A 16,793-nucleotide genomic window follows, 5' to 3' on the forward strand; every position below is an offset into this window, starting at 1 on the left:
AAAAAGAGAATTCTCTCCGGCCATCCCCCTGTGTTTTGAACATCCACAAAGGACCACAGCCTGAAGATAGTCCAACATCACATGCGGTAGCTAGCACACCATACTGCAGGCAGGAGGAAGTGTTCTATCAAGCGAGCAGGAATCTTAGCTGTTGAGACCAGGCCCATCCAAGGCATTCTCAGAGTTTCTGAGGAGAAGACAAAAAGGAAGCCAGCAGCTCTGTTCTTGGCGGGGAGGGCAAACCTGGCAAGGCCCGTTTTGGGGTTGGGGCCCCAAGGAGTTACAGTTTTACTTTCTGGGAACTTGGCCTTTTCCCTTGATGAGACTGGATTATCAGTCCAAGGCTGTTGTGTGCTCAGTCTGTGACAGGCTTGATGTCCTGCTCCCCTTGGGCAACATCACCTGGTTAGCTTCCTGCTGACGGTTCCACCATGGTAGATTTCTGCTGACTTTCTCCCCTAAAAACTGGAAACAAGATGCTGCTCCCCTTCCTACATCAGCGTTTGAGCAGGACCCTCTGGTCCCGACTCTCCTTATTTTCTTTGTCTTCTTATCCCCAGCCCTCCACCTTTGGACCCTGTCACTGAAGAATGACCTGCGGGTCCAGGTCACTTAGTGGCCTTTTATGATGCAGACTCTGAAGCCACAGAGTACCACTTCTGCTCAGCACAGTCTCGAACATACACAGACTTGAAAGAGGGTACATATGAGTCCAGCTCTCGGTAAGAAAATGGCCAAGAATTTACAGCTGTGGTGTGGAATGATGATAAGTAACCAACTGTGATGTGTTGAGGATCATTTTCTTTCTATGTATCCTGGAGAGGGTTATTATGTTCCAAATATGGGGCTCGATGTCTTTGACATGAAACTCACGGGTACTGTCTCCACCAGTACCTGTGTACAATGGTGCCCAGTCCTGATGTGCAGGGAAGTCAGGAATAAACCCCTTGGGTTGTCAGTGCGATTTCCCAAGATCTGATTTAAAGCCCCAGAGTGGGACAAAAAAGAGAACACAGTCAGTTAATCTTGGAGCAGAGTTCCCTTGACAGTCCCACACGCAGAGGCCCAACCTCATCTTCTCAAAGGATTCTTCTGATTTACAGTATAATGAGGTCAAGGCTCTGGCAAACACTCTACCCTGTTGCCAATAGCAGGAACATTAGATGATTGATTATTCTCTCACTGTGACAAAAAAGTCACTGCCTTAGTTGGGATATGATTGCTGTGATAAAACACCATGACCAAAGCAACTTGCGGAGGAAAGGGTTTATTTAGCTTACATTTCTGTATCACTGTTTGTCATCACTGAGGGAAGTCAGGACAGGAACTCAAACAGGGCAGGAACCTGGAGGCAGGAGCTGATGCAGGGGCCCTGGAGGGGTGCTGCTAACTGGCCTGCTCTTCATGGCTTGCTCAGCCTGCTTTCTTGTAGAACCCAAGACCACCAATCCAGAGATGGTACCACTCACAATGGGCTGGGCCCTCCCCCATGGGTCACTAATTAAGAAAATGCCTACAGCTGGATCTTGTGGAAGCGTTTTCTCAGCTGAGGCTCCCTCCTTTCAAATGACTCTGGCTTGTGTCAAGTTGACATAAAACTAGCCAGGACAGACACTGTCTTTAAAACTGAACTATGAATGCCATGCGTGGTGGCGCATGCCTTTAATTCCAGCACTCAGGAGGCAAAAGCTGGACAATCTCCATGAGTCTGAGACTAGCTTCCTTTACATAGCAAGTGCCAGGCCAGCCAGAGCCACACAGTGAGGTCCAGTCTCAAAAAACAGTACAACAAAGCAAAAACAACCGAACCACTACCCAAACCCTAAACTTAGGAGAAATCATAAATTTTAATAAGGGGTTGCTTTTTTGTTTTTTGTTTTTCCCAAGACAGAGTTTCTCTGTAGCTTTGTGCCTTTCCTGGATCTTGCTCTATAGACCAGGCTGGCCTGGAACTCACAGAGATCTGGTCTGCCTCTGCCTCCTGAGTGCTGGGATCAAAGGTGTGTGCTGCCACTGCCCAGCAGCATTTCTTTTTAAAACAAAACAAAACAAAAACTTTATTCATTGTATCATATGTATCTGGATCTTTCACAAGTCCATGTTATGTTAGTAAAATACTGTATTAACTAAAACCTTCAGTCAAGTGACCTAGTAATGCCCCAAACATGAATTTAGTGGCACCCAGCAGAAACAATGATCCACCTAAAGTTACTGGACATCAAAATTTGACCTCGAATCTACCATGCCAGCGACGGACAAAGGCACTACAATCTAGAGAAAGCTCTGCCCTGGGTATTGGCCAGGTGTTTGCCAAAGAAGGATAGAATTTGCTTCCATGCATCTACCTGGGCTTTAGAGTGAGCCCTGACCTCCCCTCCCCAAACCACAGGTTTGTTCACTATTTTGTGCAGAGAAGCTGGGCACATGGGAAAGTAGGGAGGCTCAATGTAATGCCCAGTCCCAGGGTAAGAGATCACCTGGGGCCTGTCCTTCCCATGAGCCTGTAACCGTTCCGAGGCTATCTGAGCGTACGCCTCACTCCTCCAGCAGTGGTCATCCTGACCTGCAATGAAGAGGATGGGCCCCTTGGCCTTCTCTATTGGAATCATACTGGGGTTCTCACAGCCTCCCACAGTGTCATTCCGTATATCCACAATGTCCAGAACACCAGAGAAAGCAACCTTCGTTCTCCTCAGGTCATGGCCCAACGGTGGGATCATAGTCTGCTTGTAGTGTATGAGTCTGTTTCCACTGAATGCAGAGCCGTTGATGGAAACTGTGGCTGAGACATTCTCCAAGAATGAAGCCATGGAGAGGCAAACATCAGCTCCTAGAGAAAGGCCCAGAAGCCCAATGTCTGGGCCCTTTACCTAGAAAAAAAAAAGAGGGCCTAAGGGTAAAAAAATGTATCCAGCTAGGTGTGATGGAACATGCCTATGATCTCAGCACTGGGACGGTGGAGGCAGGGAAGATCAGGAGTTCAAAGTCAGTCAGCTACGTGGAGAGTTCAAGGCCAGGCTAAGAAATCTCAAAGAACTAAAGAAGAGAGAGAGAGAGAGAGAGAGAGAGAGAGAGAGAGAGAGAGAAGGGCTGAGGGGATGGCTTGGATGGTAGAGGCGCTTGCTGCCAAATCCGATGACGCAAGTTTAATTCCTAGGACTACAGAGCAGAAGGGAACTGACTCTTCCGAGAACTAACTCTTTCTACCTATGTGCTGTGGAACACGTACACCCCAACAAGGTTCCTGAAAGAGAACTTACCAAGCACCCAAAAATGTAACTAGAAGGGCTAGAGAGAGGCTCGGTGGTCAAGAGCACCTGCTGCTCTTCCTAAGGATCCTAGCTGGATTCCCAGCACCCACACGGCAGCTCACAACGGTCCATGACTCCAATTCCAGGGGGTGTGGTGCCCTCTCCTGGCCACAAATGCAGGCAACACACTTGCACATAAAAAAAAATGAATCTTTTTTCACATAAAATAAAAAATGCATCTTTTTTCACTTAAAATAAAAAATGCATCTTTTTTTTTTCTAATGCAGCTGGAAAGAATGCTAACTCCACTCTCCACAGCAGCTCACAGGGGCCTCTTTTTCTTTTTAAAATACTATTCCTCTTTAAGACAGAATTTTGTTATATGTGCAGGCTGTCCTTAAATTCTCAGTCTCTGGCCTTAGCCTCCTGAATGCTAGGAATACAGTCGGTGCCACCATGAGGGCATGAGTGTCTTTCTAAATACTGAAACTCTGCTAAATACACGGCAAACAAACCTATGCCGTCACATCATCACATTCAGGAACTGTCCTAAGTGCTGAGCCGTGGGAGCCTGTCAAGTTCAAGACCTCATTCACAGTGAGCCTGCACCAAGCCTTTCCTTGGCTGTGTATTGAATCATGTGGATGAAGCTCTGGCCCAGGACCTGATTCTTACATCCAACTCCATCCAACTAATACTGGGAAATGATTAACTTCACAGAAAACATAGACTTCGAAGTCCAACTTAGTAGCTCTTAACCTCTGAAAAGGGTGGCCAAGTTGTGACTAAATTGGAGAGGAAAGCAAAGGTTATGAAGCCAGCATGCTAAGACAACAGTGAGAAGCCTAATCTTCATGGCAAGGGGAGTCTTGCTATTATGAAATGAAATTTCACATGATTTTTATGAAGAATTCCATACCAGGAGGCCATGTGATGGAGAAAGGGGGAATGTTCGATACTCAAAGTCAAAGAAGTCTTCCAAAGAATCTTCCTCTATGGACAAAGGACAAAGCAGCCTCGGCACACCTGCTGCAGGCGACCACCCCTAGATGTTCCCAGGGAGACTGGTTAATAAAGGGCAAGAGGAGAACCTGGGGGTGTTGAAGCATGTAGCACACTGCTTCTTCAAAGTAGTCCACTTCTATGATGTTGAAATCCTTAGGGAGATCGTCAAAGTCATAAAAAGCCAGAGCCAACGTAGCAAAGCCGTGACCAGCCATAAGGCTGGCTCGGTATTCCAACAGGCCCCCTCCAACACCGTAGACATCGATGATCCCTGCAAAGGGTCCTTCTCCTACAGAGGGGAAAATGACAAGGCAAAAGCATCGTGCAATTCAAAGAATTTGTTTCTCTTTTAGAAACCTTTCTATGTTTAGTTACTTTCTATGAATCCAATAAAACAGATCTGTGCATTACTACTGAATAACAACACACACACAGGAGCGTATAGAGTGAGAAAAATCTAAGCAGTCTCATGGATGATTTCATCCTCCTAGGGAGTTCAAATTATGGCCACAGGAGCCACAGGAGGACAGTTATGAATGTGGCCCAACACACAATCATCAATTTACAGGAAATATTGAAAGGTGCACTTTTTGTGTGTGGTTTTTGTTTGTAAATCAATTGTGTAGTTCTAAAGGATTAATGCTATAAATAACACCATTCAAAAGGTTGGACATTTGTTGTGGAATATTTGTTTAATTATTTAAAGATGTGTTGCTGTTTTACCTTGCCTTTGTAAGGCACCTGATTGGTCTTAAAAAGCTGAGCAGCCAATATCGAGGAAGGAGGTATAGGTGGAACTTCTGGGCAGGAGGTATAATTAGGAAGAGGAATTTAGGCTTGAGTAGGAAGAAAGAAAAGGAGATGATAGGGAGATGCCAGGGGCCAGACAGACAGGGAAGAAGCAGGAAAGTGGGACAGACATACAGGATGAAAGGTTAAAAAAAAAAAAAAAAAAAAAAAAAAAAAAAAAAAACCTAAGGCAAAATGTAGACAATCAAAACAGGCTAAATTAAGTAAAAAGTGGGACAAGCCTAAGCTAATGCCGAGCATTTATAATTAATAATAAGTCTGTGTTTTTATTTAGGAGCTGGGTGACCCAAAGAAAATTCCAACTACAGACATTTTTAAGAGTCTGTGATAAGCTATTTGCATACTTCTATAAATCAGTTGTTATACGGGAAAGTGCTAAATCTTTGGGTAAGAAGTACATTTTGGAAGGAGGACCGGCAAGATGTAGACTGCCCACTTGAAGTGCTCTGCTGGAGGGCTGCAGAGAGTGAGAAGTGGCGGCTGGAGAGATGGCACAGTGGTTGAGAGTCCTCCCTGTGCTTGCAGAAGATTGGAGTTCATTTCGCAAGCACCTGTAACTCCGGCTCATGGGGATCTGTCGCCCTCTTCTGACCCCCATGAGCATCAGCACACACACACACCGTGAGCAAACAAAATAAAGTTAAATTTAAAGCAACAAGTCCAAAAAAAAAAAAAAAAAAGACCCCAGAAAACAATTGATACAAAGCTAGATTCTTGTGGCATTAACCCTTGAGTGTGTGTGTGTGTGTGTGTGTGTGTGTGTGTGTGTACACGCACGTGCGTGCGCACTGACAGTTAAAATGGCAGTGGAGATGGGCATAAAGAATTGGAGACAGGACAAGAGAGAAAGGCAATGTGGCCGTCTCCTTTCCTATCATTTTTCCTAACCATTTAGCCTGGGGACATCTAGGCGTAGTGAACTGGAAGTCCAGCCCCGCTAGAGACACACACACAGGCCTAGTGCTCATGCTACACCCGAGTCTACACCCGACTCACCCACCTGGGGGCAGGAAGAGCGTGGCGCGCACACGGCCCTCGCGCACGGGCACGCGCCGCACCCCGGGAGCCATGAAGTGACGCTCGTGCACCGCCCGCGCCAGCAGCCGCCCGCCGTCGGGCTCGTGGCCGTCCAGCACCTCCAGCTCCACCACGAAGGGCGTCCGCACGTCGCGCTTGAGCAGGCGCCACAGAGGCCGTTCGGGCTCCATGGCCCAGAGCAGCCCCATGGGCTCGAGCCCCGCGAAGCTGCCGCCCAGCGCGGGCGCGCGCGCCAGGTCCAGCTGGCCGTGGGCGTCGGCGCGGTAGCGCGCGTGGGCGCGGAAGAGCGCGCCTCTCTCGTCGCGCAGGGCCGCGCGCAGCGTGACGGGCTGCTCGGGGGCCAGGCCGCGCACGGCGATGCTCAGCGGCTCGTCCCAGCAGCTGCGGCCCGCGGGCTCCAGGCTCAGCGTCGCCGCCATGGGGAGCTCGGAGTCGGGGGCTGGAGGTCACGGGGAATGGCACGCGAGTCCGGACGCAGGGACAGGGACCAAGTCTGTCAGCAATCTGGGTCACAGGGAGGCCAGAGGATTCTGCTTTCCGCCACTCCCACGTAGTGCTGTGAAAATGATTGGTGATAACACCAAGTGAGTCAAGGCAAAGTCCGATTCTTCCGTGGATTCAGCAGTTTTCTAAAAATACAAAACAAGCCGGGCGGTGGTGGCAAACACCTTTAATCCCGGCACTCAGGAAGGCAGAGCCAGGTGGATCTCTGTGAGTTCGAGGCCAGCCTCGTCTACAGAGTGAGTGCCAGATCCAGGAAAGGCTCCAAAACTACACAGAGAAGCCCTGTCTCGAAAAACCAACCAGCCAAACAAACAAACAAACAAACAAACAAAAAACCAACAGCAAGAACTTTGTAACAAACTATGACTGTAGTCCAACAATGGCTGTCTCGCATGGAAAGGTCAAGGATCTGGTAGTTGCTCAGTCCACAAGACTGGATGTCTGGGCTGTCCAGTCTGGTGCTGGAGTCCCGGAAGCTCTAGAGAGCTGCGGTTTTCAGTCCACACTGGAATCCTGGAGAGGTGGGTTCTAACTCCAGTGAAGGAATGGCTCAGGGCAGGATAGGTGAACTTGCCCGTAAGAGTGAGGACAAGCAGGCAAAAAGCAAAAGCTCCCTTCTCCCAGGTCCTTTTGTGTGCGCTGCCACCAGAGCGTGTGGCCCAGATTTAGGGTGGGTCATCTGACCTCAAAAGATCTGAACTTAGGGTGGTCTCCCACCCCAAAAGATCCAACCAGGAAAAATCCCTCACTGGTGTGCCCAGCTGCTTGGGGTTTAGTTGATTCCAGATGTGGTCAAGTTGACAGCCAAGACTAGCCAAACAGCCGCGTTTCCTCTCCTTGCCCCAATGCCCAGATACAGTGGCACACAATGGCTCTCTGGTATAGGACGGAGAGGCCACCAAGATAGTTGCCTGAACCCACCTTTACTAAGGGGCACAAGAGTGGCTTGGGAGATCTAGGGACTGAGCAGGAGTCAAGGGGGCCACGGGAAATTCTCTGAGGGGAGGTTGGCTTCATCCAAGGTCCAGAGTTGTCCAAGGACCTGATAAAATGGTGCAGCTTCATATTCAGATTGATGAGTGAGCTATGGAGTAATCTGGCTCAGGTTTAGGACACTTGTTGACATCCCACTAGATACTTAATAAGGCAGATGTGAAACATCCTGAAGCAAGGGTGCAAAGGTAAGCCCCTGGCTGCCAACTGTGGAAAGTGGGCAGTGTCTGCCCGAGTGCCAGCAATACAAGGGTCAGATGGAAAGGATCTGATGGTAGCCAGTGTTTCAGACAGGTCACTGCGCTGGGAGCTAACAGACTAAACTAAGTGTAGAAACGAGTTATCTGCTTTAAGATTCCAGTCATCAAACTGAACTGAATTGTTTCTTGAGAAACAGGAGAGAGAACCACCGGAGTCCGTAAACAGGACACAGGTGGCGTTCGAAAGAAGATCCATGTGCTTTTTCCTTACATGGTTAATCCCGTTGTCTTTACATTAAGCAACCTGAAGCTAAGCATTCCAGTACGTTTCTCCAGTCTCCCCGACTCTACCTTGCTAAGAAAACACTTTTGAAATGACAAATCCTGTTTTCTTTCTGTATTTTTGCCTCCATTAACTATCTATAAATCCTCCCTCTTCTCCCCAGCTGATGGGAACACATTGAAGAATGAAGGGTGGCCTGGTTCCAGAGAGTAAAGCTAATTTTTATCTTTCAATTGTTGTGAGTTGTTCTGTGATAAAAAGGGTGCTCTGGGGGTGCTTTTGTGAGCTCTTATTAAACACACAGTGTTATGCTCCCCTGGTGAGTTTATGTGTGTGAGTGTGCATGCATGTGTCCACTTGTGTGTGCAGAGGCCAGAGGTCGGGGTCCCTGTCTTCCTAGAGAGCTCTCCACTTTACATACTGAGGCAGGTCCCTCTCTGAACCTGAGGTCTGGCCAGCATCCTCTGGGATCCCTAGTTTTTGTCTCTGGAAATCTGAGACTCCAAGTGGGTTGTCACATCCACTGGGGACTCCAAGAGTGCTGGGATCTGAGCTCCAGTCCTCCAGCTCTCACAGCAGGGCATTATCAGCCCTGCCAGCCTCTTTTAAACCAAGACCATTTACTTTTCGGTGACTCTGAGATGATGTCTATGGTATTCAAATTTTCTGATAAGCCATTTGGGAGTGAAAGGGAGTGGATAGGGAAGGGACCCTGGCCTTGTCCTGTTTTATATATCTGCAGCATGCATGACCCAAAAGAGCTCAACCTGGCTCCTTTTTAGTGGCCAATGTATTACCGCTTGAATAAATGTGTTGGTTTATGTGTCACTCTTTCCCTATGAGGAAAAGTCATGAAACAGAATAAAAACTTACTATCAAGAGTTTTATTAAGAGAAGAAAAGGACAGGATGTGATCAGGCATGCTGGAAAGACACTTGAGGAGGAGGGAGAGGCGGGGAGGCGGAGAAAGCAGAAGAGAGGGGAGGAGTCTGTGACCCGCTTTTTAAGGCTTTCCCTGCACATGTACACGTGGGCTTACGGATGATGTAAGATGTAAGGCCCCTTGCTTGGCAACTGAACTGCACATGTGCGATCATGCATCTGGAGGAGTGGCAGAATCCTAATAAAATGTTTTCCTCAGGAGAGCAATCTCAATTTCAAAGACACTCCACAGTCAGTTCTCTGTGAGTGGTAATCCCAGGTATGGATATTGTCCTGTGGTGTGTAAGATCTTAGCACTGTGGGAAATCTGATGAGAGTCAGAGAGATCCCTACCATATATGCAAGATTTGTGAGGCAGAAAAATATTGTCAAAATAAAGAGGCTACAAGAACAGTAAAACACAATAATCTTGACGGGCGGTGGTGGCACATGCCTTTAATCCCAGCACTCAGGAGGCAGAGGCAGGCAGATCTCTGTGAGTTCGAGGCCAGCCTGGTCTCCAAAGTGAGTTCCAGGAAAGGCGGAAAGCTACACAGAGAAACTCTGTCTCTGTGGTAAGACAGAGCACCATTGCAGGACACCTGTGGCAGAGCAGAGCTGCTCCCTGCATGGCAGCTGGGCAGCAAAGAGGGAGAGAAGGGGCAAATCTCCCTCAAGGGAATGCTCCTGTGGCCTCATGTTTTCCATCCATCTGGCTCCACCTCCCAGAGTTTGTACCACTTTCCATTAGTGCCGCAGACTGGAAACTGAGTCTTTAACATTTGGCGTTTGGAGGACGTTTGAGAGCCAAGCACAATGCAGGGGTGGAGAAATAGCTCAGAGGTTGAGAGCATTTGTTGCTCTTGCAGAGGACCCAGGATGGAGTCCCCAGCACCCACATGATGGCTCATAACCATTTGTGACTCCTTTTTTAGGGAAGCTGATGCCTCTTCTGACCTCCCAAAGCCCCAGGGGTGTGTGTGGTTCACATACATGCATGCAGGCAAAGCACTCACAAAATAAAACACATAAACCTTAAAAACAAAATGAAAAACATCAAACACAATGGGAAGGTTGCCTACGTGAAGGACAATTAATCAAAAGGGAAGTTTTCAGCATAGCCAGTGACAGTCCGGGTAGAAGAGTCTTGTCATTATCCTAATGGGCCCCTGGTGACTCACTTCCTAGAGCCTTGATCTTTAAGTCATCTAGTTGAGAGCTTGCCAAGACCTTTGCCCTCTTTCAGCTGATACACAGGTTAAGAGATTAAATGTTTCCTGGACCATTGATTACTTACGCAATTTTATTGGATAACCAATAAGCATTGCCACACAATCTGGCCGTGGATTTATTATATAAACAGAACAAAACATTGACATAAAAATGTATTATTCACTAGATTATCTGCCTATGTGTCTGTGTGTCTACAAAATCCTATAAGTTAGGGTCATAAAAATACCTATATTCACCAAACACAGGAACAGAGCATCTAATCAGTAATATCACAGTCAAGGGCTTGAAGTGTGAATCAATGATAGAACCCTAGCTACCAAGTATGAGGCTCTGAGTTCTGGCCCCAGGACCACAAATTAGTAATACATATAATAAATGTCTTTAAAAGCTATTAAATGGGCCAGTCTGATTCCATATTTGGGTAAAAAGCCATTTTGTTATAAGGTCAGAATAAGTTGTTTCTATTTGCTACAAAATTCAAGTTGACTCACATATACTCTACCCTCATAAGATAAGGTGAACTTTCTGTCAGGGAAACTTGAGACATTCTGCCAAGATGATCTGTCAAATAATCTAATCTGCCATCTCATTCTGAAAATTCGCTTGCAAAATCTTTGTTACAAAATCCTCAGTTTATACTTTTTCCCTATAAAAGGAGGCTTGTACTCTCAAATTCCAATTTAGAGAGTCAGTCCTATGCATAGTAAATAAACTTGCTTACTTGGCTTTAATTTGGGTGGTAGGATCTGTTCTCTCTTAGGACCAGAACTATACCACATCCAAGTCCTGATGGAATCTCTGCTCTCAAGTCCAGACTGGCCACTGTGTCCTGCCTTTCTGCTGGAACACTTCCTTAAAACAGGATAACTGACTATTCCCTGAGATTTCTGAGTATTTAATATTTTCCGTAAACGTTGACATGTGGTGGAACATCTCAAGGTAAAATTCCAGGAACACATCTCACCCTCACCATAGCTCTAGGAAGGGCGAATACTCAGGAATTTGTGATCCCCCGTCCCCTGCCATGGTCCAGATAGTCACCATGCCGGCTCTCACCACCCATGATGCCCTGATGCAGCTTCTCCCCTTTCTCTGGCAGTGGTGAAAAGGAATGTTGATATCCTCTGAGGGAGACATGGCACAGCAGCAAGTGTCAGCATGAATAAAAGTCTGAGACATTCACAAAGCATAGCGATTTGCTTTGGTAACCAAGCAGGGTTGAAATGTGGATACACGTATGAATACATTCCATGGTAAGACCTGGTTTTTAGAGGAAATGGGGAGAATTATACGAGATAATTTGAAACAATTAGTTTTACCCACACAGACTAAGAGCAAAACAAGGGTCAGGGGTCAGGGAGAGTCAGTCCAGAGCTGAATGGAGAGTTGCTGGACAGACATTCTTAGCAAGTTGTTGTTGTTGGTAGTAGTAGTATTTACTCTGGAATTATTCTGTCTGAGGTTCCAGGGGTCTTCAAGTTCTTTCCCGCTCTTTAGACAGTGTTAGGCTGTTGTGTGTAAGAGTCCTTTCTTCATGTGAGTCCTGATTTTGTGTAAACATACATTCTGTTGGAATTGACAAAAGCAACTCTAACTGGGTTCTGAGCATTTCCACATTCCCCCAGCAGGTCGAGCTCATTTCTAGGAAAACACCAGTGATCAAGCCTGTGGTTGGTTGTTAGGGCTTGATTCCCAGTCGTGAGCAGGATGGACCTGTTCTCGTCTAACCTGTTCTCATGTTGGGGTGAAGTGGCTGAAGGCCAACGTAAAAAAACCTGGATAGCTTCATTAGAATGAGCAGAAAGGAGGCTTAGGAGTGGTTCTGCAGCTAAATTGATCTGGATCTATTTGCAAGCAGTGGTCAATTGAAAATAGCTTCTTTTTTTTCCTCTTTGTTTTTTGAGACAGGGTTTCACTGTGTAGCCCTGGCTGTTCTGGAACTCATTCTATAGCCCAGGCTGGCCTCGAACTCAGAGATCCACCTGCCTCTGCCTCCGGAGTGCTGGGATTAAAGGTGTGTGTGCCACCATAGTCCAGCTGATCTGGATCTATTTGTAAATTCGACTTTCTCTGTTCTTTGAGCAATGACCATCTCTGTGGTGGTGTGAATGAGATCATCCCCATGGACATTTATTTATTTGCACTCTTAGTCTCCAGTTGTTGGTGGTGTTTGGGGGAGTTCTACTATGTGTAACCTTGCTGGAAGGGTCATGTCATTGCAGTGGCCCTTGAGGTTTCAAACCTTGCACTGTTGTACTTATGTCTCGAAACCCCCAGAGCCCACCAGGGAGCCGGTTTCCAATGAAAGCGCACAAAGGTCTTTTTATTGTTAGGTTCCAACCGGGACCACCGCCCGGCGGATGGAGGGAGATGTGGCAGTGGCAACAGCAGCAGGCTCAGGGGTAGGAGGGTTTTTAAAGGCAAAAAAATACAAGCCAATTACATGCCTCAGCGCTTTGGGGTTGGGCAAAAGGGATATGGGGCAAGGTGATTTTTGAAACTATTTGTCTAGGCTTTTAGCATGAAACCACAACCTGCCGACAGGATATCTGGATACGTGCAAGGGCCGTAAACCACCAACAGGATGTCTGCAGGGGCATCTGGATCTTGTTAAACTTTACTGCCCTGTTCTTAATTGGCTGCTTCTAGGGTGTCTGTTCGAGTTGTCCCGACACATCCCTGAGGTTATTCCTGGAACTGAGTTCAGCCCCCGGTCACCAGGTGGTCTAAGATGGTGGCCCTTCCCTAAGATGGAGTCTGCAAAGCCAAGTCTAGGCCTTCATGTTGCCTTCACAGCACCACTCCCAGTTTCTTTCTCTCTGCTTTATGCTCGTGGTTCAAGATGTGAACCTGCCACTTGCTGCTATGGTGGACTCTGACTCCTCTGGAACATGAGCCCAAATGACCCCTGCCTTCTGTGAGTTGCCTTGGCCATGCCGCTTTGTCACAGGGACAGGGAAGTAGCTGATACCATCTCTAAGCACTGGGCCAGTGTTATTTCCTCAGGAGTCGTACGTTCACAGACTTTTAATAGATGTGAATAAAGCCAAGAGGAGCACACCAAATCCACCTTACATTTTACTAGACAATTTAGTGTTAAGGTAACGAACTGAGTAAAACTACCAAGGAGTAGGGTGAGTTCGGTTGTGGACACACAGGCTGTGCCCTTATTCATCCAGTGCTCAGTTTCCCAGATTCAGAATGGGCTGTCATCAGCAGCACAGAAGTCCCTTATTCACCAAGAACTAATATGGAGGCAGTTTAGCGGCTGCTTTCCCATCATTGGGATGACTGTGAATGTGCTGTTTGAACCCAAGTGCATTTGGGATGTTGTCAGAGTTGCCCACTAGATGGCAGAGTACACGGTTCCACAGGTCAGTGGAGTTACAGGCAGTAGCTAGTTTTAAATGTGTCACCATTGCTATGAATAAAAGATAGCAATAATTTAAGTTATAAGAGCTAGTTAGGACCAAGCCTAAGCTATAGGCCAAGATTTCGTAATTAGTAAGAAGTCTCTATGTCATTATTTGTGTGCTGGTGGCCCAAAGAAAAACCCTACATACTCTTGTCAGGTGATTCATCCAGCAGTCTCACTCTGGTGAAGTATTTATCCAATAGAAATGGAGAACTGTGTTCACTTAGCTGGGCATGGTGGCGCTCGCCTTTAATCCCAGCACTTGGGAAGCAGAGGCAGACAGATCTCTGTGAGTTCGAGGCCAGCCTGGGCTACAGAGTTTGTTCCAGGGCAGCCAGGCTACACAGAGAAACTCTGACTTGAAAAACAGAAAGAAAAAAACAACAACAAAAAGAATAGCCCAGGAAGCACAAGATGGACAGCACTCTGCGCTAGACTATGACGCCTTGGGGTTCTGGTGCGCCGTTCCTCCCTCGGCCCTGTCTGGAGTGTGCGTGCACGTCTCTTGGCTTTCTTTATCATTTCACCATTTATTTACAGGCATACTTTAAGCACTTCCTTTCTATTGTGAATTTTATCTCAACAGGTGATATTGGACATGCTGTCTTGAGATTTGAATGTTTCCTCCAACGCTGCTTTGGAGACTCCTTGTGTTGCTTCTTAGAGCCACGGTTCCCTTCCTTTGACTGCTGGAGATACCCCTCCCTTTACTCCACTTGATTGTTGGTGCACATTCGGGCTGCTTCTGTTGAACCACCATAATCACATGTTCATCTTAGTAAAGTCCAATCACTTCCCAGAACAACCAAACACGCCGGTGTCCTCTGGCGCTCTTTTCTTCCAGGCTTGACAACAAACGCTAAGGTTAAATGTCTGAATCTCTTTGATGCTGAATCTCTTGATGTCTCTCTTCATGCTGTGACGTGCTTTGCAATTTTATTTTGTAATTCCTCGATCACGAAAGAGGCTAAATAAGTAACTACCTCCCCCCACACCAGTTGGCAACTAACTCTCATATATGAATACCCAAAAATCTCCTAGGATTTCCTGATGGGAGTGTCTGTCTCCTACTGTAACTGGTGGTCTACATACACCTACACATATGATGAGAAAGGGTGAAAAATGAGAAACATATAGGTGTTTTTATTCTGTATGTTTGGAGTGGTGGGCATGCCGCTACCACAGCACTATGTGGAGGTCAGAGAGCTCAAGGGATCGATACGCCTTGGCTTTGATGGCAGGTATCTTCACTAGCTCCTCTAGCTGGCACTGTGGTTGTGGGAAGCTGTGTGTAGGGTATCAGAGCCTTTAAGATGTTTTCAAGATTTGTGCAAGTTTAAAATGATTTCGATGTAAGAACTTTAGAATAGCGAGTGACTGAACACAGCACTCTCTGGGAGTGAGGTCACCACAGGGGATTTTCGGTACCGTCTGTCTGGGTTGCAGGGTTGTTAGAACCTGTCCATCCCAGATCCTTCCTCCTCCACATCCTCAATACTGATTTGCCCAGTGGATGGAGGTTTCTATGGGTTTGCATCATCATGATCTTAAGTCTCAATTACACTGAAATTCATGACGATGCTTTTGTTCCAGGCTTCTGGACTTGGGCATCCAGTGTATTCGCAGGAATCCGATATTGAAATATGAAATTGAGGTCCTATGTTTCTCCCTTTACATAGCCTCATCCTTTGCCCTTAAAGGAGGACATCACCATTCAGAGAGGTTAGCTTAAATGGAAGATAGGATTTCCCACACAGCCACTGGCTGCCTGGGTACAAAGACATTATCCTGCTGCCCCTGCTGTTGGCTCACTTCCCAGAGCTTTGAACAGAAGTTACCCAGTTGAGAGCTTGCCATGAACTTTACCCTACTTCTAAGTCACCCCGAACGTTGGGGAGAGTATGAACTTTACCCTATTTCTAAGTCACCCTGAACGTTGGGGAGAGTAACTCTATCAGGTGCCACACTGGTGACTTTTTTCACTGATGTAATGTTAGGAAATCACCAGGATGTCTGACCAGGTACCAGGGTCAAGCATTTGTTACAGGAACAGAGTGGAACGTTGGCTTACACCAATCTTTGTGGGGAATGGAGTATCAGTTCTCTTTATTTTAGTGACGAGTAAACTGCACAGTGGACAGCCCACCTCAAGCTGATTTAGAGGCCTCCTTGGATCATTCCTGATTCCCTGATTGCAGCTGTTCTCACATCTCCCAGAATCAGGCTCCTGGTGTCCTCCATGGTCTCATCAAACAGTAACCAGGTTCCTAATTCCCATTCCAGGAGAGAGCCCTGGAAGACTTTCTCTCCTAACTCAGCCTTGTCAGTCTGTGCTTCTGCCTTCATCCTAGTGGTCCATGCAGTCTAGAGCCCCGGGAGGGAGGCAGGCTGTGTGTGGACTGGATATCCCACACAGTCACTGGGCCTCTTCTCAGTACCAGCCCCTCAGGAGCTCTGGTAGCCTCCACCTGCTCCACCCTCTCCTCCCAGACACTTGGGGGTGACTTATGGAGAGGAACTAAACAAATGTGTCCTTCAGCTTCCTAGTACAGAGCTCCTAGAATGTGGTGAGGGGGAAGCTTACTGAACGCCCCCTGCCTATCCTGGTCTCTTTCAGGAAAGCCTGGACCAACAGCCAGGAGGCACAGTGACTTCATTGCTCATCTTCCCATCGGAAATTTTAAATTTTTAATCTCTCCAGAGAGACTTCGTCTCACATTATTATGGTTTCCGGCTATTCCAAACCCCACTCCTTTGAGGCTGATCTATAACCATTTGGGTCTGTGCATTTACCCAGAGAAAGCTTACATCCTCTAGCCTTACCTTTAGATGAGGCCCCTCTGGCCATGAAGCCATGAAGATGTTCACCTTGAGACGGTAGCCAGGAAACAAAAAGCCCTGGTACCTTTCCAGTCTTGTCAGTTTGTGGAGAAAAGATCTCATTCCATTTTGACCATTGGCGGAGAGCAATTTTAATCAAGACATTTCTGAGTGAGGTCATTTGTTCCTTCCTGGGTAACGGGAAAACTGATTTTTTTAAAAAATAGATTTCTGGTGCATTTTCCCAAGTAAAAGCATTTAAAACGTGTTCTGATTAACAGGCACAAAATGAGGCAAAGTAAAGAATTACCTCCTCATTT

At 46.9% G+C, this 16,793-nt stretch overlaps 1 protein-coding gene across 1 annotated transcript; it reads right to left on the reverse strand.

Annotated features, from left to right (window-relative positions):
- Positions 1-2,016: 2,016 nt before the first annotated feature.
- LOC118576408 (peroxisomal succinyl-coenzyme A thioesterase) lies at positions 2,017-6,547 on the reverse strand. Its single transcript, XM_036176671.1, has 3 exons — positions 6,067-6,547; positions 4,343-4,545; positions 2,017-2,870 (listed from the first exon to the last, which is right to left on the reverse strand). Exons 1-3 carry the CDS (start codon positions 6,521-6,523, stop codon positions 2,265-2,267), a joined length of 1,266 nt encoding a protein of 421 aa, XP_036032564.1. The 5' UTR covers positions 6,524-6,547; the 3' UTR covers positions 2,017-2,264.
- Between the last annotated feature and the right edge of the window lie 10,246 nt (positions 6,548-16,793).

The sequence above is a fragment of the Onychomys torridus genome, unplaced genomic scaffold (genome assembly GCF_903995425.1).
Source record: "Onychomys torridus unplaced genomic scaffold, mOncTor1.1, whole genome shotgun sequence".
In the NCBI taxonomy this organism is placed as follows: domain Eukaryota; kingdom Metazoa; phylum Chordata; class Mammalia; order Rodentia; family Cricetidae; genus Onychomys; species Onychomys torridus.

Excerpts from the sequence above, each read along its gene's own strand:
- LOC118576408 (XM_036176671.1), bottom strand. The coding sequence starts at position 6,523 with ATGGCGGCGACGCTGAGCCTGGAGCCCGCGGGCCGCAGCTGCTGGGAC. Across the intron at positions 4,546-6,066 it reads CACGCTCTTCCTGCCCCCAG|GAGAAGGACCCTTTGCAGGG; the intron begins GTGGGTGAGTCG and ends TCCCCTCTGTAG. Across the intron at positions 2,871-4,342 it reads ACATGCTTCAACACCCCCAG|GTAAAGGGCCCAGACATTGG; the intron begins GTTCTCCTCTTG and ends TTTTTTTTCTAG.